The 26075-nt window shown below is 54.2% G+C and overlaps 3 protein-coding genes across 20 annotated transcripts in view; 2 read left to right on the top strand and 1 right to left on the bottom strand.

The window, feature by feature from the left end:
- The window catches only part of ERCC1 (ERCC excision repair 1, endonuclease non-catalytic subunit), a 51245-nt gene extending 48597 nt beyond the window's left edge, over nt 1–2648 (top strand). For 7 of the 10 annotated variants that reach the window (XM_086353158.1, XM_086353163.1, XM_086353154.1 and 4 more), the window contains 4 exons: nt 566–665; nt 1881–1952; nt 2183–2251; nt 2540–2648. In XM_086353158.1, the coding sequence (XP_086209284.1) occupies nt 566–665; nt 1881–1952; nt 2183–2251; nt 2540–2593 (295 nt within the window). In that variant the 3' untranslated portion in view covers nt 2594–2648. The remainder of the gene's footprint in view (nt 1–565; nt 666–1880; nt 1953–2182; nt 2252–2539) is intronic. The other 3 variants (XM_086353161.1, XM_086353162.1, XM_086353160.1) reach the window with 1 other exon arrangement.
- Nucleotides 2482–18392, bottom strand: POLR1G (RNA polymerase I subunit G). Of its 2 annotated transcripts, none has more exons than XM_086353135.1 (3): nt 18251–18392; nt 4380–4521; nt 2482–4206 (listed from the first exon to the last, which is right to left on the bottom strand). In XM_086353135.1, exons 1-3 carry the CDS (start codon nt 18375–18377, stop codon nt 2772–2774), a joined length of 1704 nt encoding a protein of 567 aa, XP_086209261.1. In that variant the 5' UTR covers nt 18378–18392; the 3' UTR covers nt 2482–2771. The 2 variants fall into 2 exon arrangements, with proteins under 2 accessions (XP_086209261.1, XP_086209260.1); XM_086353134.1 differs by lacking the exon at nt 18251–18392 and adding an exon at nt 5008–5055.
- On the top strand, nt 5152–21541 carry PPP1R13L (protein phosphatase 1 regulatory subunit 13 like). 8 transcript variants are annotated; one of them, XM_086353125.1, is made up of 14 exons: nt 6757–6831; nt 7742–7825; nt 11524–11604; nt 11704–11849; nt 12183–12687; nt 12792–12890; nt 12965–13056; nt 13352–13826; nt 14993–15447; nt 17644–17775; nt 17865–17998; nt 18091–18257; nt 19880–20079; nt 20948–21541. In XM_086353125.1, the coding sequence occupies exons 3-14, from the start codon at nt 11550–11552 to the stop codon at nt 20984–20986; spliced, it is 2499 nt and encodes an 832-aa protein (XP_086209251.1). In that variant the 5' UTR covers nt 6757–6831; nt 7742–7825; nt 11524–11549; the 3' UTR covers nt 20987–21541. The 8 variants fall into 8 exon arrangements, 7 of the variants coding, with proteins under 7 accessions (XP_086209253.1, XP_086209255.1, XP_086209249.1 ...); XM_086353128.1 differs by having other exon boundaries at nt 11458–11604; XM_086353127.1 differs by lacking the exons at nt 6757–6831; nt 7742–7825 and adding an exon at nt 5152–5433.
- The last annotated feature ends 4534 nt before the right edge of the window (nt 21542–26075 follow it).

The following is a 26075-nucleotide window of genomic DNA, read 5'->3' as shown; positions in this document are numbered from 1 at the left end:
TGTGGACTTGTTTAATTGTCATTAGCATCCACCCCTCTTCCCTAGTGGCTCAGTCGGTAGAGAATATGCCTGCAATGCAGGAGACTGGGGTTCAATCTCTGGGTCGGGAAGATTCCCTGGAGAAGGGTATGGCAAACCACTCCAGTATTCTTGCCTGGAGAATCCCATGGACAGAGGAGCCTCACGGGCTACAGTCCATAGGGTTGGAGAGAGTCGGACATGACTGAGTGACTAACACTTAGAACTTAGCATCCACCCCACTTGACAGGTGAGGCAACCAGGGCCCACAGAGAGGAAAATTGTTGGCCCAGGGTAACTCAGGTGGGAAGTGGGGCCTGAACCCCACTGGTCAGGCTCCCAAGCTATGGCCCTTAGCCATAAGTCTTAGAAAAGACCTGTCAAGATGTGCCCGCCCAGCAGGGGTTACCGCCAGGGGACATTTAGGCAAGGTTGAGAGCATTCATTTCTCTATATTAAAAGTTTGGAATTCTAGCATCAGCAAATGAAATTAATGTAAAACATGACCCTCCTGCCCTCTTCCCCTGACCCGAATGTCTCACCCCAGCCCCGAGGAGGCCGGGCGGTACCTGGAGACATACAAGGCCTACGAGCAGAAGCCGGCCGATCTCCTGATGGAGAAGCTGGAGCAGGACTTCGTTTCCCGGGTGAGGCACCCTCCCCTCCCTGCCTGGGCCTTCCCCCAGCTCCTTTGGGGGTCTGAGCTGCAGTCCTGATCTCAAGTCACACCTCTCCCCCCTCAAACCCACCCTCAGCTTCCAGTCACTTCTGCCCCAACAGCAGCTAGCAGGGTCTTCCTAAGCCTGCTTTCTTCAGCTCAAAACCCTTGAGTGGGGACTTCCCTGCTGGTCCAGTGGCTAAGCCTCCGAGCTCCCAATACAGGGGGCCTGGGTTCGATCCCTGGTTGGGGAACTAGATCCCACATGCCACAACTGAGTTTGAGAGCCACAACTAAACCTCCTGCATGCCACAACTAATGCTTGGCATAGCCAAATAAATAAATATTAAACAAACACCAAAACCCTCCCATGGCTCCCCAGTGCCCTCTCCACACTCTCCAAGGTGCTGCCTGTTGGACCCGGCAGCCCCACCTACCCCCTACCTCCTCATTCTGTCACTTCTGTGTCCATTCCTGTTCTTCTGTTGATTAGTTGCCTGATCTGGTCTTTCCCCTATCTCAGCTCCAATCTTCCTTCTCCAGGAAGTCTTCCGGGATCCCCAGGTCAGGTCAAGTGCCCCCGCTGGGCTCCCTCAGCCCTGCCCATCTGGGTCACTGTGTCTGGAACTGATCTCCCTCTCACAGTGGACTAGGAGCTCCAGGAGGGCAGGGCTGGGGCTGTCTCGGACCTGTCGTGTCCCCAGCACCACCAAACACTCAGGGAGTGCTCAGAGAATATTTGCTGACTGAACTGAACTGGGCCTCCAATGATAGCGTAATGGAGGGTGCCCCCAGCCACGCTTGTGCAGGGTGTTGTGAGAACCCCCATTTTTTGAAAATGTTAGCCCAGAGAGGTCAGTTCCTATGCCCAGGGTCTCACAGGGAGAAGGCTGTGGGGCCTGGTTTTGAACTTGGGTCCAACTTCAGAGCCTACAGTCTTCCCCGGGGCAGAACCAGCTCAAGATAAATGACTTTTATCTTCTCATCCCATGACCAGAACCCTCTCAGCTAGTTGGGGATCACTCTGAGATGACCTTTTAATCATCAAAACACATAATCAAAACACACACCCCCAAAGCATTACTGAGCGCTTCCTGCATGCAGAGCAGCCTAGGGACACAGCAGTGACCCAGTGGCGCCCTCACAGGCTCAGTCTTGTTTTCCTTTCTTCTCCCACCTCTGACCCCGTCTCCTTTCCCTCCAGGTGACTGAATGTCTGACCACCGTCAAGTCAGTCAACAAAACGGACAGTCAGACCCTCCTGACTACTTTTGGGGTGAGGAACAATTCCCTTGTGCCGATTGACATTTCTACCTGCTTTGCTTTTCAAGGAAGCTGCCCACCTATTTCCTTCTACCTCCCAGTGCCCCCTCCCCATCTTCCTGCCTTCCCCGGCCCCTGCAGGATCTCCCTGCCCTCCAGGAATATTGTACACCCACCGAGCAGCTGCGGGCAGGGGAGGTTTTGGGTTTATTTCCCCTGACCACTCGCTTCTACCTTCCTCAGTCTCTGGAACAGCTCATAGCTGCATCCCGGGAAGATCTGTCCTTGTGCCCAGGTCTGGGACCCCAGAAGGTAAGAGCCTGGGGAAATGGGCTTGAGGGGCTAAGGGCAGGAGGGAGCCCCAAAGAAATGGGACTGCAGATTCCAAAGTTCTGAGGTTTCAGAAGGCCCAGAGAGGGTGGGAACCAGCCCAACCTCACACAGCCAGTCTGGGATAGAATCTAGATCTGACTACTTCTCTGCTCGCCCCCACAATGTCCCCTCCAGCTGAGGAGAAAAAGAACCAGAAGCCCACTCCAATGTATCAAACAAATGGCTCATTTAATGACAGGTTCCTTTTCTTTCTTCCCCCCTCTCCAGGCCCGAAGGCTGTTTGATGTCTTCCACGAGCCTTTCTTGAAAGTGCCCCACTGACCCCAGATGCCAAGGAGGTCCTCGGTGTAATAATAAAGCACTTTTTTCTGGCCCAGCTCTGGCTGGTGTGCTGGTGTGGTCAGTGGGAGGGGGGGGTTCTCTGCTCTCGCTTTCTGATGGCCCAGGTGGCCACCTTCAGCTTGTCTGAGTTGCAGTCATCGGTTTCCCCGGTGGACACTTACATGGGATCCTGCTGCGGCTTCTTCTTCCGCTTCCTCTCCTGTCCCTTGGGAGCCACCTGCCCAGACTCGGGATTCAGCGGGGGCTCTGGCATCTCCTCCTGGGGTGCTGTCTCGGGCACCTGGCTTTTTTGGCCCTGCTTTTTCCTCTTCTTAGTGGATGCTGGATCTGCCCTAGCCTCAGGCTGCCCCTCATCTGGCAGCTCAGGCTCCATCATCTCGCCTTGGGGGTTAGTCATCTCAGTCCCAGGCTCTGTCGCTAGATGCCCTCTTTCCTTCTTCTTCTTCTTGGTGGATGCTAGAGCTGCCTGAGGCTCAGCAGCACCTGGCAGCTCGGGCTCCATCCCCTCTGCCTGTGGCTCCACCACCTCTGTCCCTGGCTCCATCATCACATTTTGCTGTTTTTCTTTCTTCCTTCTCTTTTTGGGGGATCCCAGAGCTGCCTCAGACTGTGCCTGCACATCAGGTGGCAGGTCAGGCTCCATCACCTCCCCTGTGAGCTCCAGAGGCTTCACCTCTGGCTCCGTCACCTCCATCCCTGGCTCCCTCATTCCTTTGTACCTCTTTTCCTTTTTCTTCTTCTTTGAGGACGGCAGTGGGATGGCTTCCTCCTGTGGCTCCGTCTTTACCTGCAGCTGAGGCTCCACTGTCGTCCCCTCCACCGGCTCCATCTCTCCTGGCTCCTTCTGCTTCTTCCTCTTCTTTCTGGGGGACAGGACTGTCTCTTCCAGAGGCTCCCTTTTAACCCTGAATTCTAGCTCCTCCACCGTCTTTTCTTTGGATTCTGGCATCCCTGTTTCTGGCTTGACCATTTCTACAGACTCTTTGGGCTTCTTTTTCCTCTTCCTGGTGGTGGATGGGGACAGTGTTCCTGGAGGCTCCAGCATCTCAGCAACGGGCTCTGTTGCCAGTGGCTCTGTCGCCTCCAGTTCTTTCAGCTGGTGCTTTTTTTCCTTCTTCCCCACATCCAGCTTCAGGGACCCCAAAGCTGTGTCCACCTCCAGGGCCCCATGCTCATTCACTGCCTCCTGAGGAACTGAGGCTTCTGGCAAGTGTCTCTTCTTTTTCCTCTTCCCTGAAGCCAGGGACTTCAAGGCCAAGACGGACCCAGGCCCTGTGACCGGCGGGCTGCCTCCGAAGGCACAGAACCGAGGCCTCAGGCCAGGGGGGATCTGTGGTGGGGGACTTGCAGGAATGGACTGCAGTAGAGTCCCTGTCAGGGATTCCTGGGGACCCTCAAAGATCCTCAGGCTGCCCTGGGGTGCCAGGGCACAGGTGAGTCCCCCTCCTGCCTCTGCTGAGGGGGCCAGCAGGGTTGCTTCTCCTCCAGCTCTGGGGCCACTGCTGCTGAGAACCCTGTAGCGGTGCCGCTTGCCTGCCAACTTGCCCTTCACAATCTGGGAGCCAGAGAGAGGCACGAGTCGTCCATTGAGGCTAAAAGTTGAAAAGAGGAGGGCAGAAGCTTGATCAGATTCTTTTGGTGGGACAGGGGACAGCAGTTGAGATGCAGCATTTCTGGGTTCCCCAAGAAAGCCCCTTTAAGTACCCCACCTCGTTCAGCCACTGGGGTGAGAAATGTTCCCCGGAGTTGGCGTGGGACCTCTTACCAGTCTGGGGCGAAGTCCACAGGGGCCTGGATGAGCCACAGCTCTGTATCTGGGCCGGTCAATGCCTCCAAAGAGAAACGACTGTGTTCTGAGGCTGGGGGCGTCGCAGTAAAGTTGGGGGGACAAGAAAACCGAGCAGCACCTGCAGAAGGGGAAATGGTCATTTGTGCCGATCCAGTCCCCCAGGGCACGCCTATCGGTCCATTGGTCTCAACTTCTTGAGAGCCCCAATCCTCTTACCACGCCTTCCCTCTCTCCTGTCTGTTCCCCAGAGGCGCGCCTATATCCGCCATCCCAATCCTAGTTCTCCCCACCAGTATACCCCAACCCCCCGACCCTCAAATATCCTCTATCTGAATGCCTCCCCGTCCCCACCATCCCCCGGGGGATACACTCTACGCTTGGTCAGATTCTTTTGGTGAGACGGGGGTAGTAGCTGAGAAGAGGCATTTCTGGTTTCCTCAGGAAAACCCTTCTAGATTTCCCCCAGGTTTAGCCACTGGAGAGAGAAGCATGGTCCGGTCTCAGAGGAAGTCTCTTTTTTTACGTCCGAACGCTCTAGGGCGCCCCTTTCTCTTCCCGCCAGCCAACTCTCTGCACCCTGTAGGCCCGCCGTGAAGCAACTTACTGCCGGACGGGGTTCCCGCCATCCCTGGACCCGTGCCTCACTTAGACCAAGCAACCCAGGCCCCGCCGCCGACCACGTGAAACCAGAGGTGGGGCCTCGTCTGTGAGCGTTCATGTGGCACGGGAGCGCGGGAGGTGTCGCTCGGAGCCCGCTCTCTCTGTAAGCATAACTAGGGGGAACTTCCACTTGTGCACGGCCGAGGAGCGAGAAAAATCATCTTTTACTGAAAGTCTACTCCAAAAAGCAGCTGATTCGCTGTCTGGGGCGTGGGGAGGAATTAGAGCCGCACAAGGTCCCGGCGGGAATCCCCACAGTATTTCAGAAATGATTTGGTCCAACGTTGCCTTAAAGGGGCCGCCACATTCATAGGCCCTAACTCTTAAAGAGACAGGAAGATCGAGTGGTCTGAAATCCTTAAAGAGACCGGTAAGGGTCCAGGTGTGCAGGACTGTGGTTTTAGTGTTACAAAGCCTTTTAGGAGGCCCAGATGCCTCAGAAGTTCAGAACTTGACTGGGAGAGGTGGGAAAGCCGAGGAATGAGGGCTTTTAACTACCAGACAGGGGCGGGCTTTCGGGGCTCCAGGGGAGCGGGAAATACAGGGGGAGGAGCCTGTGGATCCCGGGGAGGAGCCTCCGGGCTCCCGAGCTGGACACGCGTGGCGGCGGGGGCGGGGGGGGGGGGCGGACTAGGGGGAGGGACAGTGGGCCAGAAGAGAGGGGTCGATTCCCTCGAGGATTTAGTCTCGTGCGTGGGGGGCATTTCCAAAGGCTTTGAGGAAGGGAGAATGAGTAGAAGTCCTGATCAGTGCCCCGTCTCTGTCCCTGGGCGCGTGTAAACAGCGGCACGTGGCCGCAGATTTGGGGGACACGCCTACGTCCCTTCCCACGGGAATCGTGCCGCGTGGGGAGACGGGCGCAGCCGCGGGACGGTGACTAGACAGGGTGACCAGACTGCATTCCTGACCGGTGTGTCAGCGCTGATTCCCCCCCGCTCTGCCGAGATTGCGGATCCTACTTTAGAACTGGGGCGCCCACCTTCTCAGCGAGCCAGCGGCTACCCAGAGCGGAGGGAGAGTCAGGCAAAGAGGATGGGTTGCCTCTTCCCAAATCTCCAGTTTCCCGTGCGTGGGCGAGACAGGCGGGCGCCGCCCCTGCGAGCTCCGGGACTACAGTTCCCAGAGGATGCGAGACTGGGTGGCGCCGGACGTCGGCCGAGGAAGCTGCTGGGAGTTGTAGTCCCAGCCTCTAACTTTGTGAGCTGTAGCTGCGAAATTCTATCAAGATCCCAACCACTCTTTTTACCGATAGAGAGACTGAGGCTCAGAGACGCGAGGGGATACTAATTTTAGCGAGGCCCTCTTCTCGCCTTGGGGGCGGGATACGTGTCTCCCCCAGCCTCTGTAACTTTCTGCCTCTTCGGTGTTGTCCAAATCTTTATTCAAGAAGTGGGAAACTGAGCCTGGAGGGGAGGGGCAGGGACTCAGGATTTCGTCTCTTGCAACCACAGCGAGGTGAGAGTCTGAATTCTGTTTACTTAGTTAGGTCAACCTTGGCTTTTCGACCTCGCCCTTCCTGTCTGTGAAATGGACTTTATGTCAGTTCGAATGGGAACGTACCCGGCTATGTCCCGCTCCTCCGGGACTACAAGTCCCAAAGTGCTCGAGGCGACCCCCTACTCCCCCTCCCCTCCGAGACCCGCCTCCCTCTGGTCGGAGTCACGTCGTCTAACCTGTTCCCGGCGCCTGCCCCGCCCCGTCCTCGGCTCCCCGCAGCCGGAGCCGGAGCCGGAGGAAGCCCCCCGGTGCCAAAGTCTGCCCCGGATCTGTGAGTTACACCCCCTTGGGTTCAGCGGCTCTGGTGGAGCCCGAGACTCGCGTCCCTGGGAGGGTCCTGAAGAGGCTAAGACGCCAGGTCCCAGGGCGGAATTGGGAGTGCGCAGGACGCCAGGGACATTAGAAGGCTAAAACTTGGATGCCTGCTTTACTGGGCAGAAGGAAAGAGGGCTCGAATGCCTGAGTTCTTGGACGGGTGGGAGCGGACACCGTAGTCCTGGGGAGAGGTTCGGAACTGGGACTCCTCAGTCTCTCGAATTGGGAGCTCTAGGAATCCTGAATCCTTGAGTAGAATTGGGATATCGGATCTCTTGGGGAGAAATGGGAGACTTGGACTGCTGGGGCTCTGGAATGGGCGGCCATCCCTGCCACCCTTCAGCTGCCTTTTCGACCGAGTCTTTAGGTCTGGGAGCAGAATTAGGGACGGGGTGAGGATAGTGGAACCTGGGTTCCTGAAATGAATCAGAACTAACACCCTCGGTCCCTCTGAAGACTGTGCCCCGGCGTTCCCCCCTCTTTCTGGCTCTGGGGTGGGGGCCGGGGTTGGGGTGGGGAGGACTAGGGCAGGTCTCCAACCTTCTCTCTGCCGCTGCACGATCCCCAACCTGTCATTAACCGGGGCGTCAGACCTGCCTAACCAGAGGGACCTCCGCCCCAGGGCGCCCCCTGGCGGGGGCGGGGAACCTCCTATTACCCCTTGAAGGTGGGAAATATCTGGGATTTGCAAAGAGGGTTCTAGAATCCAGGGCAGAATTCCAGAAGGTGGGGTGGGGTTGAGGGGGGGCTTGCAAAGCTGGACACAATACAGCCATTATACAGAGAAGAGGGGGTAAGCTGAGTCATAGAGGTCACAGTGGCAGCAGTGTTGGGGGGTCAGTATTTGCCCTCCCCCTTCCACACAGCTCTCTTCGGCGTCAGGAGTCCATCCCCTCCCACCGGATTTTCTGACTGACTTCTCTCCTAGGGCTCCTGGCCCTGACCCTGAGGTGAGAAATGTCACCTCCCCTCCCATCTGTCTGACCTGAGGTAGTGTGGCAGATAAGGGAGGATAGAGGCTAATTCTGGAGGTGTGTGTCTGTCCTTGAAGCTGGGGGAGGGCAGACGCCCAGCACCTCCCTCCCAAGACTCCCCCTTCTCTCCACCCCTATGTGTCACGTGAAGGGATTATACAAGGGGGTGGGGGAGGCAGGGGGTTCTGGTGAGAGAGGGAAGAACTTCCTAACGTCTGGGCTTGAAGGGCATTTGCTGATAGCCTGGGATGAAATTAAAAATAATAACCGTGGCTGCCAAGGCAGAGCTCACAGCGTGCCAGGCTGAGGGCTGGCAGGTAGAGAGATGGTTCCCACCGTCTACAGAAGTCTCTGGCAATTGCCCAAAGGTCTTACTTCCACTGGGGTTTGCTGATCCCACCCCAGGGAATGACTTCTCTTTGGTCCATTGGGGAAACTGAGGCTGGAGTGAAGGCGATACCTTCAGCTTTTGCCACCTTCTGTCTAGAATCTTCTAGGGATTCCTATGCCCTGGAATGGGCCAGAACTAGAGATGGCCAGAACTCAGGAAAGCAGGGGAGAAGATGGGATGGGATTGGTGGTGGTGGGCTTGCACAATGCAGCCATTATATGGAGAGGAGGGGGTAAGCTGAGTCATAGAGGCCACAGTTTGGGTTCTGAAATCCGAGGACTGGAGTCAAGACGGAAGGGTCAAAGCTCAGGGCTTTTAGAATCTCAGAGATCTGAATGGGCCGTTTCGGAGAAAAACAGTCACTTTGGGTTTTGAGCTCTCTGTCTGTTCCAGGCCTGGGAATTAGGAATCTTATCCGTGTGAACTTTACTCCGAGCCCTGCAGTGTTCTAAACTCTGTACATAAATTATGTCATTCAAACGTCACATTTCTATTGAGGTGAAGGTATTGATTCCCCCTTTATACACTTAAGGAAACTGAGGCACACAGAAGCTAAATAATTGAAAGAATGGGAAGGCCCAAGCTCATTGCACAGACGTCCACAGAGGAGGAAACCAAGTCCCAAGGCGGGGATGTGTGTGTAGGGGGGTGGCTCCCAGCGTCTGTCTCGGAGGATTCCAACCTGGGTACTGTCAGTCCAGCCTAGCACTCTGACCCGGTTCTTACGGAGGATGCTTCCTCCAGGACCTCCGCCTCCTCCCTTGATTTTTAATTCCAAAGAACCTGGCTGGGGTGCAGAAGATGCTGGGGAAAGAGACCTAAGAGCGGAGGAGAGGGGCGCCCGGTGGAGAGGACCTGGGTGTGGAGGACAGGGGCCGCGAGCAGAGGCGCGGCCCGTGCCACCCTTGCGCCCCGCCCGGTCCCCCCTCCCCTGCCGCGGGAGGTGCTGCACCTGCCTGGGCCCGCCGCGCATTCCCAGTGTCTGAGCTCAGGCAAGGTCTGCTGTCCCAGCTGGGGTCGTGCCGTGACCTGGAGCGCCCCCTGGAGGCCCCGACGCCCCCTTCGCCCGCGTCAGCCCCGGGACGGCTCCACGCCCAGCCCTGGCATTTCCTTAGACCCAGAGGATATCAGCGTGGGATGTGTCTTAGAATTTGAGAATCAGAAACTACCCCAAAGAACCACTCGCTACCAGAATGCTGGCCCTGGAGGTAGCATAGATAGTTCTTTTTTATATTTTAACAGAGTGTTTCCTATGTATCTCTAAGATTCTAAAAGATGCCGAGTTTTGGTTCCTATAGTCTCTACTTTTTGAGGCCTCAATTCTCAGAACCTTAATTCCTCTTGCACTTTCTGGCCAGTTGGATCCTCACAGCAGTCCTCTGAAATGAACTGCTATTGATTCTAATTTTACAGATGAGGAAACTGAGGCTATCTGGTCAGGTGGGTCAGTGGTGCTACCAGATTTGAATCCTCCTTAACTGTGCTTTCAACGGCACCCACTCCAGTCCTCTTGCCTGGAAAATCCCATGGACAGAGGAGCCTGGTAGGCTGCAGTCCATGGGGTCGCTGAGGGTCGGACACGACTGAGCGACTTCACTTTCACTTTTCACTTTCATGCATTGGAGAAGGAAATGGCAACCCATTCCAGTGTTCTTGCCTGGGGAATCCCAGGGATGGGGGAACCTGGTGGGCTTCCATCTATGGGGTCACAGAGTCGGACACAACTGACGTGACTTAGCATAGCATAGCATAACTGTGCTTTCAGCAGCTCCACTAAACCAGACGTTCACCCAGACTTTTAGGACCTTGGAATCCTGGAATAGGTAGAACTTGGTGCAGGAAGACAGAGAAATCTAGGCTAGCCAAAGTGGAGAATTCTAGAATGTTCCAAAGATAGACTCTTGAACTCAGAACTTTCAAACCATAGACTTCTCAAGCGGAGGGTTTTAGGTTCTGTAGGAATTTAGTTACAACCTCAAGATCCTTATAATTTCAGAATCTAGGGCTCTGAGGGGTTAAGGAGGCTCCTTAGAATAGCTGATTTGCTTCCTCCTTTCACAGTTGGGGGAAACTGAGGCTCAAGGAGTGGAGGGGACTCGGAGTCCAAGGTCACACACTCCTAACACACCCAAATGAGCCACCAGCCCCAACAGGTTCTGTTCCGAGACTTCCCAGACTGAAGCCAGAATCAGCATGCCCCAGCCTGCCCTGCTGCCCACGCCTGCACCCCAAATCAAAGCTAAGCCGCGGGTTGGTGCAGCAGGGAGGTGGCAGACTTGGCGGGCGTGGCGGTTACCATGGAGATGGGGGTGGTGCTGGCCAGACTGGTTCCTGGGGGCCTGGCTCCTTCCCACTGGGTTGGCGAATTCAGTGGCCCCTGGTCACCTCCCAGTTCTTCTGTTGACGGTGGACCCGTGTGAACACGCTGAGTCTGCTTTGGGCGGAGACTCTGGGGAGAGGAAGCTGAGTGGCCCCTGTCCTCTGGAGCCCCTCCAGACTGACTGAAATGACCCAGAACGTCAAGTTAGGTTCAGATGTGAAACCTAGTATGCTGACTTCTTGCAGGGTGATCTGAAATGTATGTTTCTGAGCCTCACTTCCATGCCTGCTATGGAGGTTTTGATCTCAGGATAAGGTATTGGATGTAAAGCACTTGGTACGATTCCAGGCGACAGTGACCTCTCAACAAATAGTTGTTTTATTTCATTAAACCCTCAGGCAACTAGCAAAGGTCCTGGCACATAATGTTGTCATTCAGTTGCTCAGTTGTGTCTCTTTGCGACCCCATGGACTGCAGCACCCCAGGCTTCCCTGTCCTTCACCATCTCCCGGAGTTTGCTCAAACTCATGTCCATTGAGTCGGTACATAGTAGGCACATATAGAAGGCAACACCATCATTATTTTTAAAAAGATCCCCAGCATCTAGTACAGTGTCTCTTGGTCCCTAGAAGCCATTCAGTAATTGATAGTTATTATTATTGCAACCTCTGTTCACTATAATGCCTGGCACATAGTAGGTGGTCAATGGATAATGGTTGAAGGAATGATCCAGTTTTATTAAGGCAGAGAGATGAACAAGGAGTCACGTAAAGAGAGTGAATTGTCCTGAGCCAGAGAGTTTTGCAGGAGTTGGCATTTCCCAGCAGGGGCGATGGAGAGGCATAGAACTTCCAGTGGAAGGAACAAGGAGAATAAAGGCACCCTCGCTCTCCTTAGGGCCCCAGGTTCCCTGTAGGCGGGCCCTGAGCAGACTCCCCCCCGCCCCTGCCTCCCCAAACGCAGGCGCCCCGCTCCGGCCGGCCGGCACCATGGACAGCGAGGCGTTCCAGAGTTCGGGGGACATTCTGGACCTGAAATTCCAGTGTGAGCTGGGATAGGGGGCGGGGCTTGTCGGGGCGCGGCCCTCGGTGGCGGGGCGCGGCCCACGGGTCCCGGTCCTCATTGCCACTCCCGCCCGCCCAGCTCTAGCCATGAAGCACATGGACCTGAAGCAGATGGAGCTGGACACGGCGGCGGCCAAGGTGGACGAACTGACCAAGCAGTTGGAGTCGCTGTGGTCGGACTCGCCCGCGGCGCCTCTTGGCTCTCAGGCCGCAGCGCCGGCTAGGGTGAGCCCGCGGGTCCTGGTCCCAACCCTGGCCACCCGAAAAGTCAGCTTCTTTTGGCCAGGAGTTCAGGCAAGCCTGTCTCATGGGGCAGGCGGTGGGCTGTTTAAGGGCATCTGATAAAGGAGGCCAGTGGAAGCGGACGTCTGTCAGGACCCTCGGAAGAGAAGCGGCACAAAGGCACTGTGTGCGCTGGCCCCAGCCCCGACGGCAGGGCTCCCTAGGCCTGAATCTCCAGTCCCGCTCACCTCTCCAGGGTTGGCTCTCGATCACCGCTATCGATTGACTTACCAACCCTCTACTAACGTCTCCTTTGACCCCACAATGTCCCCACAGCTGCCCCGGTACAGCACCAGCCCGGTCCCCGAGCCCTTGGGCAGCCGTGGGTCTTCCCGGAAGGCGACCACCGACGGCGCAGACACCCCATTCGGACGCTCGGAGAGCGCCCCAGCTCTGCTCCCCTATAGCTCGCTATCCGCGAAGGGCCGGCCGTCGTCACCGCGCACCCAGCTCTACCTGCAGCCGGACGCCTACGGCAGCTTAGACCGCTCGCCCTCGCCCCGGCCCCGCGCCTTCGATGGCGCAGGCAGCCCCCACGGCCGGGCGCCCTCCCCTCGACCCGGCCCGCTCCGACAGCAGGGTCCCCCCACTCACTTTGACTTCTTGGGCCGCTCCGGCTCCCCGCGTGGCAGCCCCCTGGCGGAAGGGCCCCAGGCCTTCTTCCCGGAGCGCGGACCCTCGCCTCGCCCCGGGACCTCAGCTTACGATGCGCCGGCTGCCTTTGGGAGCCCTCTGCTGGGCGCGGGCGGCAGCGCCTTCGCCCCGCCTCTGCGCGCTCAAGGTGAACCACAGGGCCCTACTTGGCGGGTGTGAGGGGTGCAGCCCGGGACCAGCCTCTCTTCCCCTACTCCCACCCGGGATCCTCATGAGCAACTTCTCCCCCAGACGACCTAACGCTGCGCCGGCGGCCCCCCAAAGCCTGGAACGAGTCCGACCTGGACGTGGCTTATGAGAAGAAGCCCTCGCAAACTGCGAGCTATGAACGTGAGTGATGGAAGGCCAGAGGATGGGGGAGCCGGAGAGGCATCCCCCAGACCCTAATGATTCCCGCCTCACAGGTCTGGATGTCTTCCCGCGGCCTGCTTCTCCAGGCCTGCAGCTGTTACCCTGGAGAGAGAGCAGCCTGGATGGGCTGGGGGCCACCGGCAAGGTGAGCGGCCAGAGAAACTTGGGGAGGGGTTTTGTGGGGTCAGGACTAGTCTCCCCTTTCTGGCTACTCCCACAGTTTCCATACCCTCCCCCGGCTTTATCCTGGATTTCCACCCCCTCCCCGACCCTCTTTTCTTTCCCTCTCTCCTCTGCCCTCCTCTCCTTCTCTCCCTTCTTGCCTTTTGCCTTGACTTCCCACGTCCTTTCCTCCACTCCTCTGTCTTTGGTCCCCTTAAGCCTATCGCCCTCCCATCTGAGCCCTTTCTATCTTCCTTCCTTCCCTCTTTCTCCCCCAGGACAACTTCACCAGCGCCACTCTGCCCCGCAATTACAAGGTCTCCCCTCTGGCCAACGACAGGCGTTCTGATGTGGGCAGCTACCGCCGATCACTGGGCTCCACGGGGCCGTCAGGCACTTTGCCCCGAAGCTGGCAGCCTGTCAGTCGCATCCCCATGCCTCCTTCCAGCCCGCAGCCCCGCAGTGCCCCCCGCCAGCGCCCCATCCCCCTCAGCATGATATTCAAGCTGCAGAATGCTTTTTGGGAGCATGGAGCCAGCAGGGCCATGCTCCCAAGCTCCTCCATCTTCTCGCGAGCTCCCCCACCTAAGATGCCTCCCCAGCCCCAGGCACCCCCCCAGCCCCAGCCCCAGCCCCAACCACAGCCCCAGCTGCCCCCACAGCCCCAGCCACAACTACAACCCCAGCCTCAGCCACAAGCCCCTGCCCCAGCCCCCCAAGCCCCCCAACAGACTTGGGCCCCTGTAAGTGAAGGTGAGTCAGCGCTGGGGGTTCTGGAGGGCTGGGTGAAGGGAGGACAGATGGCTGGGGACCAAACCAGCTGGGGGACCCATCACAACCAAATATCTTTTTCCAGACACTGTCCCTGCAGAGCATGAGGCCAGATGAGCTTGGGGGTTTGCTCAGGAACTAGCCATAGTACAGTGCTTAAGCAGGGACTCAGGAGTCAGACTGGCTGGCTGCATGCTGTGTGACTTTTGGCAAGTTACATAACCTCTCTGGACTTCAATTTCCTTGAGTGGAAAACATGAATAGTGGTAGAACCTACCTCACTGGGGTATGGTATTGGCTTATATAATCCCTATAAAGGCTTCAAAATAGGGCCTGATGGATACTAAGCCCTCTGTAGCTATCATAGTAGTCATAATAATTATTAATAGTTTTTGGTGTGAGACCAGCTCAGGGCTTAGATTTAAACAGAGTGGGTTTTGAGCCCCTCTCTGCGATCGACATGCTGCGTGACTCAGGATAAATTAATTAACCCATATGAGCTTCCATTTTCTCATCTGTGAAGAGAGATGAATAATACTTCATAGATTATGATGGGCATTCAATGAAATCATGTAGAAAATGATCATTATAAAAAGAAAAACAAGAACAAGCATTATATATTTCAACCTGCTTTTAGAAACTGATTGAGAGGCAGGAAACAGCGATGAGACCATCAAATACCAGAATTCTAGTCCCAGCGATTGTCTGCCTGAGATGTTAAGAGAGGAAATGATTAGAGTCTTAGTCAAGTCTATCATAATAGTAGGAGTAGAGATTCTGGAGTGAGATAGAACTGAATTCAAATTCCAGCTGTGTGGCTTTGGGCAACTGACTTGCCCTCTCTGAGACTCAGTTTCCCTTTCTGTAGTAATGAGATGATAGTCATATCAGCTTCACAAGGTAGTGGTGAGAATTCAGTAAGACAGGCATGGAGAAAGCACAAGGCACAAGCTTAAGTGTGTGATGAATGGGGAGGTCATAGTTGTCTGTTATTTACAACCCAAGGAAGTTATAGCCCAGAGAGAGCAAGAACTGCCATGGGGACACAGAGCAAATCAGGCCTTGGTGGCAGGTCCTGGAAGCTGTGCAGAGGGAGTCTTGAGGGGCTCCAGGGATCCCTCCTCTGATGGGGCGCTTGTTCCTTCTAGGCCTCGCCAAACCTCCTGCTGATCTGGAACCTGAGCCAGAGCTGGAGGGGCTGCTGACGCCCGTGCTGGAGGTTGGCGATGCAGACGAAGGTGCTGTGACTCGGCCCCTTAGTCCCACACGGCTGCAGCCAGCGCTGCCGCCGGAAGCACAGTCGGTGCCGGAGCTGGAGGAGGTGGCCCGGGTGCTGGCAGAGATTCCACGGCCCCTCAAACGCCGGGGCTCCATGGAGCAGAGCCCGGCTGTAGCCCTGCCCCCCACCCACAAGAAGCAATACCAACAGATCATCAGCCGCCTCTTCCATCGTCACGGTGGGCCTGGGGGCCCTGAGCCCGAGCTGTCCCCCATCACTGAGGGATCTGAGGCCAGGGCCGGGCCCCCTGCTCCAGCCCCACCGGCTCCCATCCCACCGTCAGCCCCTCTCCAGAGCAGCCCACCAGAGCAGCCACAGAGCATGGTAAGTAATACAGGAGGAACCCAGGGTATACCACTTAGCATATGGAAGTGTTCCTTCCCTTTTAGGACAGAACCTGGAAATTGCACACCTCACAGCTGCCGCATTCTGCTGGCCAGGAACCCAATTGCAAGGGAGGCTGGAAAATGTAGTTTTTAATCCAAGGGTCAAAAGAAAAAGAACATATATGGAGGGGCATCTGGAAGTCTTGACCATATAGAGGCTTTCTCTGCTCTTCTCCAGTAACCTGTCACCTGCCGCGGGCTTCCCTTCAGGAATCTAAGAGTTTTCCAACCTGGAAATGACTTGTCTTGGCAGGACAGAGGGTTTATTCTAGGATCTGAACAGCCTGCTGGAATCAAGGCAGTCACCATTTCTCTCCTGAGCTGCCTCACAGCTTCTCATGTCCCCTTTCTCTGGAGATCCACTCTCCTCTTACACCTCAGCAAGCCCGTGCCACGGCTAGAAATGGCCCACCCAGCCCTGAATCAAAATGACCTCTCAGTTCAAGTCCATGGTGTCCTTTGACTCTAGTCAGAGCTTCTTCCATTCAAATTTTCAAGAACCAGTCTCTGGTCTCTGAGCCTGTGGGTTTCGTGATTAAGTGTCCTAGCTGCAGAGCAAGGCTGCCTGGGTTCACATCCCAGCTACACGGTACTTATTAGCTGTGCATCCTTGGGCCAGACATTTAGCCTCCCTGGACCTCAGTTTCCTCATCTGTAAAATGGGAATGAGAATAACTACAGAGTTGCGGTGAGAATTTAATACATTAATGTAACGCTTAGGATAGTGCCTGGCACTTAACTGTTAACCATTATTGTTACTGTTATCATTTGACCAGGAGACAGTCTCCTGCTGATCTTGTTCAGGTTTCTGCATCTAGGCTGGGGGTGGGGAGCAGTCACATGGAATAATCTTAATTGTTCAGCGTGGGTAGACAGGGGGAGGGAAACAATTCCCAGAAAAGAAGTGGGGGCCAGGTGGACCCCCAAATGCCTATTTTCCTAGGCCTTCCTGAGGGTGGAGCCAAGAAATGTTGGCTCAGCCAAGATCCTGAGGTTAAGGATCTTGAATCAAGAATGGAAGAATAAAAACACCTTGAAATGGTCCAATTGCCTCATGGTAGAATCACAAAGTCCTGGCCACAGAGAAACTTGAAAACTCACAGCATTCAATCATTAAATCCTGGCGTCACAAACTCAAAACTGAAATTTCAGAATCCTAGGACACTGAAGATGCGAACAGTAGAAGTAAAAAAGTAGTAGCACAAACCCTGGTTGTACTGATTCTTGAAGTCCCCAATACTGAAAATGAAAGACTTATTGATTCAAAGAAACCACAGATTAGGGCACTAATATGTTATAATACAAGATTTTCTTTTAAGTGAGCATTTTCCACTAGAAAGGAACACATAGTAACTAGGAAGAAATAGATAAAATAGAATAAAGAGGCCAAAATCACAAGCACTCAGAACCACGATGAACATTTTGAGCATTTCCTTCCAATCTTTTGGAATGAAATTCTAACCATAAAATATTCAAGTTCTCAATCACAGAATCTTGAGAATGCAACGTCCTGGGTCCCCAGCAATTTGAAATGGCACAACTTTAGCATTTCTGGACTCACAGTATACTGGAAACAACATCAGAGAATTTTGAAATCAGTGGCTCTTGGGATCTTCAGATTACAGAATCCTGAAATCATTGACAGCAAAGGCTGGAATCACAAATGCTTTGTGCTCAGAATAAATGAATTTTGTAGGAGAACACTTGAAAATAACAAATAGGAAAGCAGAAGGAATAGTATGACAAATATTCAAATTTCAAACATCTAAAATGAACACCTGGAAACATCATGTTTATTATCTAAATGAAATGAAACTATGAATTGAATATCTGGCTTCCATAGTCATCAACCTGATGGTCTCCCGGCCTCCTCTCAAGCCTCAGGGCCCTAGATTCCCAAATCTCTGGATTCCCTGAGTGTTGTAGGGAACCAGAGACTATGGAACTGAGCACCCTCCTCCCCATGGCCCTGTGGACTCAGGCTCTGTACCTTCCTGGGTTCCAATTCCATCCCTGTCTAGGGATGACCTGGAGCGGTCACCGGGTTCCCGAGCCTCTGTTTCCCCCTCCAAGGAATGGGTATATTAACGACCCGCCCCCCAAACCACTGAAGCATCCCCACCCTGTCCCCCAGGAGATGCGCTCGGTGCTGCGGAAAGCCGGGTCCCCGCGCAAGGTCCGCCGTGCGCGCCTCAACCCGCTGGTGCTGCTTCTGGACGCCGCACTGACCGGGGAGCTGGAGGTGGTGCAGCAGGCCATGAAGGAGGTGAGTGCCGCGGGTGCGGGAGAGCTGGGCTGGCGGGGTAGAGGCGGCCCGATGAGGGAATGAGCCTCCCGGTCCCCCGGCCCGTCCAGATGAACGACCCGAGCCAGCCCAACGAGGAGGGCATCACCGCCCTGCACAACGCCATCTGCGGCGCCAACTACCCCATCGTGGACTTCCTCATCGCGGCCGGGGCCAACGTCAACTCCCCGGACAGCCACGGCTGGTGAGCCCTGATGGCGCGCGCGGCCGGCGTGGGGCGGGGACGACGCTGGGGGCGCCCAGCGCCGCCGCTCACGCCCGCCTCCCCACGCCTAGGACCCCGCTGCATTGCGCGGCGTCGTGCAACGACACGGCCATCTGCACGGCGCTGGTGCAGCACGGCGCGGCCATCTTCGCCACCACGCTCAGTGACGGCGCTACCGCCATCGAGAAGTGCGACCCCTACCGCGAGGGTTACGCCGACTGCGCCACTTACCTGGCAGGTGCGAGGCGGGGCGAGGGGCCCAGCTGCTAGAGATACTGGGCAGGGAAAGGAAGCCGACCGCGGCTCCCGAGAGAGGATGCCTGGGGAGGTGAGGGGCTGTACGGACCTGTGACAGCATCACCGAGGAGGGGCCGGCGGGAGGGACCACCCGCGGGGATGGCGGACGGGGCCTCCCACCTGGCAGGTGCGAGAAGGGTGTGTGACTGCAGCAGATTGTGCCACCTTCGAGGGAAAGGGGGGCAGGGCAACTGTGCCCCTCAAGCTGGACACCGGTGGTGACGAGAGCGGTTGCGGAGATTGCGCCGCTTTATCTGCCTTCCCATCTGTGGGGGTTGGGGAGTTGGACGTACCAACTATACTGTCTCCGGGCCCAGGGCTACCTGGGGGAGATACAGTGCCACACAGGTGACCAGTGAGTGGGCCCTGGCTTCTGGGGAGGGGCTTGGGGCCTCTTCCACTTGTAGGGAGACACAAGACTGTACCGTGTATCTCCAGGAGCCGGTGAGGGGCGGGGGCGGGGGGGGAAATCATATCATCTAAACAGGTTTGGGGAGGAGCTAGGTAGGCAGCATAATGGCGATGTGCCTAGGGTCTGGAGCGAAGGTCTGTAGCCTAAGGTGGGCTCCGGAGCGTCACACAGTTGGAGTAAGGCAGGCTGTAGGACGTAGGGGTGGGACAGCGTGTGTGAGAGGGGAGCCTGCAGGGACTGCGGGACAGCATGCTGTGCTGTGGCGGAAAGTAGTTGGGAGCCAGGGGGCTGTAACACCTGCCTTAGCGGTGAGCGGCGGCAGGCCGGGACTGGGGGATGAGGGGGAGAAGTAGACCTTCCACCGAAGAGAAGGGCTGTAACCTCCGGGTTAGGGGGGGACTGTGACCCCCTTTGTCATAAGTCGGCGGAGCCTAGAGATACGAGGATTGTAGCGTCCTACTAGCCTGGACTCGGAGAGTCCTGTGAGAATGCAGTAGAGATTGGACCGCGCACCTGGAGGGGGAGGGAGGGGCGAAGAAACTGGAGCGTGGTGAACTGGACCATTTAAGGGGGGAGCCTGGTGGACTGTACCATTTGGAAAGGGGGTAAATCCTTGGGCATTTTACCACTTAAGGGAGTCGGTGCGGGTGGGCTATACTATCTGGAAAACGATTACATCCTCTTTGGAGACTTTATCATTTGAGTGGGAAGTGCGCAGTGTGCACTGCACCACCTGGAAAGGGGGCGTTGGGACCACTTCCGTGGAAGGAGTAGGGCCGTACCCTTGGAGGGACTGCTTGAGTCCTCTATGGAGACTGAAGCTCTTAAGTGGGGGGCGGGGCGGGGGGGGGGGCTGCAGACAATTGTACTTCTAGGAGTGGTCCAGGAACCTAATCAGGTATAAGAGGAAATGGGGACACCGACCCTTCCCTGGGGGTTCGTGGCCAGGCCCGATGCATCCTATTAGAGACTTCCAGTACCAGCAGCTGAATGCAGCTCAGGAGCCCCCCTCCAGACAGGGCTACACACACAACTTTAACAGGGGCTCATTCCCCCAGGTGGGGCTGGTGTCAGATCTCAGGCTCTGACCCTGAGTGTTCCTGGCTTGCCCTGAACCGGGCGCTGACCATCCCTGCGATTTCCTGTTTCAGACGTGGAGCAGAGCATGGGGCTGATGTACAACGGGGTGGTGTACGCCCTCTGGGACTACAGTGCGGAGTTTGGGGACGAGCTGTCCTTCCGAGAGGGCGATTCGGTCACCGTGCTGCGGAGGGACGGACTAGAGGAGACGGACTGGTGGTGGGCCACGCTGCATGGCCAGGAGGGTTACGTGCCCCGTAACTACTTCGGGGTGAGCCCAGAAGAAATGTGCGGGTCTTCTGATGGCTGTTTGAGTAAAGGGCTGATCCCTCGGGGTGGGGAGAGGGGCAGGAGAGAGAGCCCTTTATACTGGGGTGGAGGGGCGGTCAGAAGAGTCCATTACCTGTCATGGGGAGGTGAGGAAGAGACCATTATAATAACAGGGGATGTAAGGGAAAATCCCTTCTTAGAAGAGGAAGAACCCCTTGCTGGTAGTACTTCGTAGGGGTACTCACCAGTACTCTTTTCCCGATTATGTGATTGGTTTCTGCTCAAGCAAATATTTTTATTATCCCTAATTATATTCATGGAGAGGTAAAGAAGAATGTATTTTAGCCAAGAGGAGTATGAAGAATCCCAGTTTGGTGTTGGGGTAGGAGGGCACTTGTGTGTTACCGGCATGGAAACTTTTTGTTACACTGCACTGGGCAGGGTGAGGAAGACTCCATTAATATAATCGCGGTAGGATTGAGGGAGAGTCTGCTTGGTACGGGGAGGAGACCAGGAAGGTCTCATGACTTTCCTGGGAGACAAGAAGATGCCTTTAATTAGGGCATAGGTGGCAGGTGGGTCCCAATCAGACGGCCATGGTGGGCGGGAGCGGCGGGCGTCTTTTTTACGATGGGGAAGTCTCCATTTCGTCCAGCCCGCTGCCACCTGGAAGGCTCCATCTGGTGCTTGCCGGGGGATTCCAGTGTGGTCTTCGAGATGGTGAGAGGGTCCGTGAGGAAGGGATTGGAGGATGGAGACGGCCCACGTGTTTGGGGGGGGGGGGGTGGTGGATTAGGTGACTGTGTTACATTTGGGGTGAAGCGAAAGGGTGGGAGCTCCCGGCGTCTGAAGAGCCTGTCTTCCCTCAGCTCTTCCCCAGGGTGAAGCCTCAGAGGAGTAAGGTGTAGCTGGAGAGAAGGACGTTTCCAAGGGAGACAGGATGAAGCAGCAGCTGCCTTCGCTCCAGACCTCCTCCTCCCCTTCCGCTGCATATCTCTGTACCCCCCAAGCCCTTGCAGCGGTGGGGTCCTTGCCAACAGCTCTCCGGAAACCCTGGGGAGAACGAGAACCCCAGCCTTAAACTTAGAAGCCTGCCTTAGCTGTGGGAGGTCGTGGTGGGGCTGGGAATATCATCGGGGGCAAGAGAGATCCCCCCATTTGCCAAATCAGGTCCCATCCGAAGTGCCTCCTACTTCCACTGCCAACCCACCCCCCGCAGCCCCAAAGCAAGCTAACCCACCATCCCAGCAGAGCCTTGAGTGGGTCACCGCCACTGGATTACCCCGGGAGTCACCTGCGCCCCGTATCTACCAGCAGCCTTCAGGGGCCAGGTGAGGCATGGGCGTCTTTGTCTCTATCAGCATCCCTGCTCTATCTCTCCCAGTCAAGTGCGTTCACATAGCGCTGGTGTGACAACAAAACGGGGAGTTTTCCTTTTTAAATAAAGGTAGTTTGCACAGAAATTGACTTCCTTCTCTTTGAATTCCATCCTGACTTAATAAGTGCTTGTCATTGTTAATATGTTTGGTAAACCAGTCTTAAAGTAGTCCCTTTGGAAGGGATTTCTCTCGTGTGAATCCGATCCTCCCTCTTTCAACTATGCTTTTTTTTTTTTGACCACACCTCTGCAAATGGAAGCGCAGAGTCTCAACCGCTGGACTACCAGGTAAATTCCTGGCTGCTGCTTTTTAAGCATCTTTAAACTGGACTTCCCTTGTAGCTCAGTCGGTAAAGAATCTGCCTGCAGTGCAGGAAACCTGGGTTCGATCCCTGGGTTGGGAAGATCCCCTGGAGAAGGAAATGGCAACCCACTCCAGTATCCTTGCATTGGAAATGCTCATGGACAGAGGAGCTTGGTCCCAAAGAGTTGGGCGGGACTGAGCGCTGACCTAAGCTTAAAGTCATGAACGTGAAATCAGTTAAAGTGTTAGTCGCTCAGTCATGTGGAACTCTGCAACCCCACAGACTGCAGCCGCCAGGCTTCCCCTGTCCATGGAATTCTCCAGGCAAGCATACTGCAGTGGGTTGCCATCCCCTTCTCCAGGAGGTCTCAAGGTCTGATAGTTCTGCCATCTTTAGTTTGGGACCGTCTGCTTCTGTAATTTGTTGTGTCTGCTAGTTCTCACTCACAGTGCCTTGTTTCCTCATGTGTCCTGAAATGATGGCTTGTGAGATTGTCTTCAACAGGGTTTTACCATGTGTTCTTTTCGAGGCTCTGACCCCAAAGAGTGATTTTCCTTGGTTTCTGTCCCACTTCTTTATTTCATAAACTGCTCCGTGAAGATTTTTTATAAATCACAAGCTTTTCTCTCTTCTGATTTGTATTTCTTTACAAATCATAAAGCTTCCACTTAAAAAAATTTTTTTCGTATACTTCCTTCTAGTCTTTCCTTAAAACTTCATATACAGTATGATATATATTTTAAAATTTGGGCCATACTATGCATATGGTTTGTAATTGTTATTTTTCATTTAACATTATAAACATTATATTGTGAACATTTTCCGTCATTATCTGCAATGTCCAAAACAACTCATGGGAGTATTTAAATTATTTAAATTAATATTTAAATTTATTTAAATTAAACAAAAATTAAGGATTCAATTCCTCAGTCACATTAGACACTTTCTTTGTGTGTGTGTGTGTAACAAAGTTTTATTAAAGTATAAAGGAGATAGAGAAAGCTTCTGACATAGGCATCAGAAGGGGGCAGAAAGAGTACCCCCATTAGACACTTTTCAAATGCTCAGTAGCCACGTGGCTACTGGGTACTGTTTTGAACTGATAGAGAACTTTTTTCATCATCCCAGAAAGTTCTACTGGATAAAGCTGACGTTTGACATTTCCGTCATCTAGAAGCTCCATTGTGCCTTCTCAGTCAATGCATGTTTCCTCCCCATAAGGAGTAACCCTTTCTATCACTGCCGATTAATTTTCATGAATATACTTTAAAAATCAAATGGTACTGGTACTAAGATATGTGTAATGAAGAAAAACGGTCCCCTCTGCCACCTCTCCCTACTCCTATCTGTTTTCCAGAGGCCTCTACTTTCAACTGGAGAAGGCAATGGCACCCCACTCCAGTACTCTTGCCTGGAAAATCCCATGGACAGAGGAGCCTGGTAGGCTGCAGTCCATGGGGTCACTAGGAGGCCGACATGACTGAGCGACTTCACTTTCACTTTTCACTTTCATGCATTGGAGAAAGAAATGGCAACCCACTCCAGTGTTCTTGCCTGGAGAATCCCAGGGACAGGGGAGCCTGGTGGGCTGCCGTCCATTGGGTCGCACAGCGTCGGACACGACTGAAGCGACTTAGCAGCTACTTTCAACTGCTTTAGCTGTTTCCTCTGGTATTTTCTTGTATGTTTCTAAATATGCTAACTTTGCTATTTCTTTTTACTTTTTGGCTGTGTTGGGTCTCCGTTGCTGCCCGGGCTTTTCTCTAGTTGGTGCGCAGGCTTCTCGTTGCAGTGGCCTCTCTTTTTGTGGAGCACGGGCTTAGGGCACGTTGGCTTCAGTAGTTGCGGCACATGGGCTCTGTAGTTGGGGCCCCCGGGCTCTAGAGCACGGGCTCAATAGTGGTTGTGCAGGGGCTTAGTTGCTCTGCAGCATGTGGGATCCTCCTGGACCAGGGATCAAACATTTGAAATTATCCTTAATAAAACCCATAGGTGTCATTTCAGGGGGGTCCAGAGAGCTCCGCTACCATAGTCCTTTAGGTCTCAATGCAGAGAAGAATTCAGCGAGAGCAAAGTGGTAGATAAGAAGGGATTTATTAGACTATGATGATTGTGTGGCTGACAAGGCGGGGAAGTGAGAAATGCTCCGCCCTGAGAACTTATTGGGCTACATTTTCATAATCAAAGGAAGAGTGAGGAGGGGAGGAGGCCTTCTTTCTTGAGTAGATGTCCTGCTTTTATCATTAGCTCCTCCTCCAGGTTGAGCAGGGGAGTTTTCTTGTCCCTGCGCGGTCAAGCTGCGTCCGCAAATTACTGTTTTTATCTGTACAGAGAGCATGTCCTAGGCATCATTCACTTACTGAGCTCACTGGGCAGGAAGTGGGGCTCCTGCCACCATTGTTTTACTGTTTGGGGGCGTGTCCTGTGCTTCTGTTGCCTGGTTTTGTTGCTAAGCAAGCCTGCTTGTTTTCGTGGATAAGCAAACCAGCATTCTCCAATCATCATGAACTTACAGGGGTCTCTATTTTCCTACTTGCAATCCCTTACTGGGATTAACTATTTAAGCACCTATTTTGTCCCTTCATTCTGTCCCTGTCATCAACCACTGATAAAATGCCCCTGATTTTGTACATCTGACATGCTAGCAGAAGAGACAGACCATGCACAAAATGATAAGCAAAAAACATATAGTCCATCAGATGTTGATCACTGTTTTGGAAAAAAACTAAAGCAGAAGTGGATATATTATGCTTGATTGCAGGTGTATTCATTCGTTTCCTATGGCTACTGTCACAAATGACCGCAACCTTGGTGGCTTAAAACAACACACATTAAAAAAAAACTATTTTTGTATTTATTTGTGGCTGTGCAGGGGTCAAACCCGTGTCTCCTGCATTGGTGGGCAGATTCTTTACCACTGAGCCACCAGGGAAGCCCCAACACTCACTTGTCTTCTTGCAGTTCGTCAGATCAGAAGTCTGTTTCCCTGGGCTGAAATCAAGGTGTTGCCGGGGATGCACTCCCTCTGGAGGCTGCAGGGAAGAATCAATTTCCTTGCCTTTTCCAGCTTCTAGAGCTGCATTCTTTGAATTCCTTGGCGCTGCCCTCTTCTTCCAGCTTCAAAGCCCAGGCGTGGTATCTTGCTTTATTGTCCAATTCCCTGTTACTGTCCTGCTGTCAAATCTCCCTTTTATGAGGACACTTGATTATTCTCAGGACGCACCTGGATAGCTCAAGACCCTCACCTTCATCACACTTCCAAGTTCCCTTTCGCCATTATGTAGGCATACTCTTTATGTAGGGGAAAAATAAAAATGCGTCAGTATTGCTAAGAGAGCTCTCTAAAACGGAGCTGGGAGGCCACTGAGGAAGTGTGACTTCTGCACATCCCCGCCTGGCTAGAACTTCAGCTTTTAATCACCTATTGTCTTAAATAGGGAACCAGAACACCTGCCAAAAATGTAAGATCCTTGCATGTGGGCTCAGTAGTTGAGGCTCGTGGGCTCTAGAGTGCAGGCTCAGTATTTGTGGCACACAGGCTTAGTTGCTCCGGGGCATGGGGACTCTTCCTGTACTGGGGATCGAACCTGCAATCCTCCCCAGCATTGGCAGGTAGGTTCTTTACCACCAGCGCCACCTGGGAAGCCTGCAATACTCCAGTTTTACCCAAATCTGTGTCTCTCGAACTGCAATTCTTCAGACCCTAAATAAACTTTTTTTTTTGCCATGCTACGCAGCTTGAGGGATCTTAGTTCCCTTATTGGCCCCTTGCAGTAGAAACAGAATTCTAACCACTAAACCACCAGTGAAGTGAAAGTTGCTCTGCCTCTTTGCAACCCCATGGACTGTCCATGGAATTCTCCAGGCCAGAATACTGGAGTGGGTAGCCTTTCCTTTCTCCAGTGGATCTTCCCTACCCAGGAATCAAACCGTAGTCTTCTGCATTGCAGGCGGATTCTTTACCAACTGAGCTATCAGGGAAGCCCTAAACAGGACCACCAGGGAATTCCCTAAACTCTTATTTGGGACCTTCTGTGTTTTGTTTTGTTTTGTTTTTGGTTGACTCATGTGAGGGAACATTCATAGGCTCCAGAGATCAGGACCGGGTTGGGGACCATCATCTGGCCTAGCCAGTGTTGCTGTGCTGGGTACTGCAATTTAAATAGGGAAGTCAGGGAAGGTCTTGCTGAGAGAAGGATGCTTGAGGAAGATTCAGGGAAGCCTTGAGGAAGGTGAGGAAGGAAGCCACACAGAGATCTGAGAGAAGAGCCTTCCAGACACAGGGAGCAGTGACTACAAAGGCGTGGAGCAGGC

This window comes from Bos grunniens, chromosome 18 (assembly GCF_055505025.1).
Source record: "Bos grunniens cultivar Pamir isolate PY7600 chromosome 18, Bosgru_T2T1.0, whole genome shotgun sequence".
NCBI lineage: Eukaryota > Metazoa > Chordata > Mammalia > Artiodactyla > Bovidae > Bos > Bos grunniens.
Note: the sequence above shows the minus strand (reverse complement) of the source record. Positions and strands in the feature narration are given on the sequence as shown.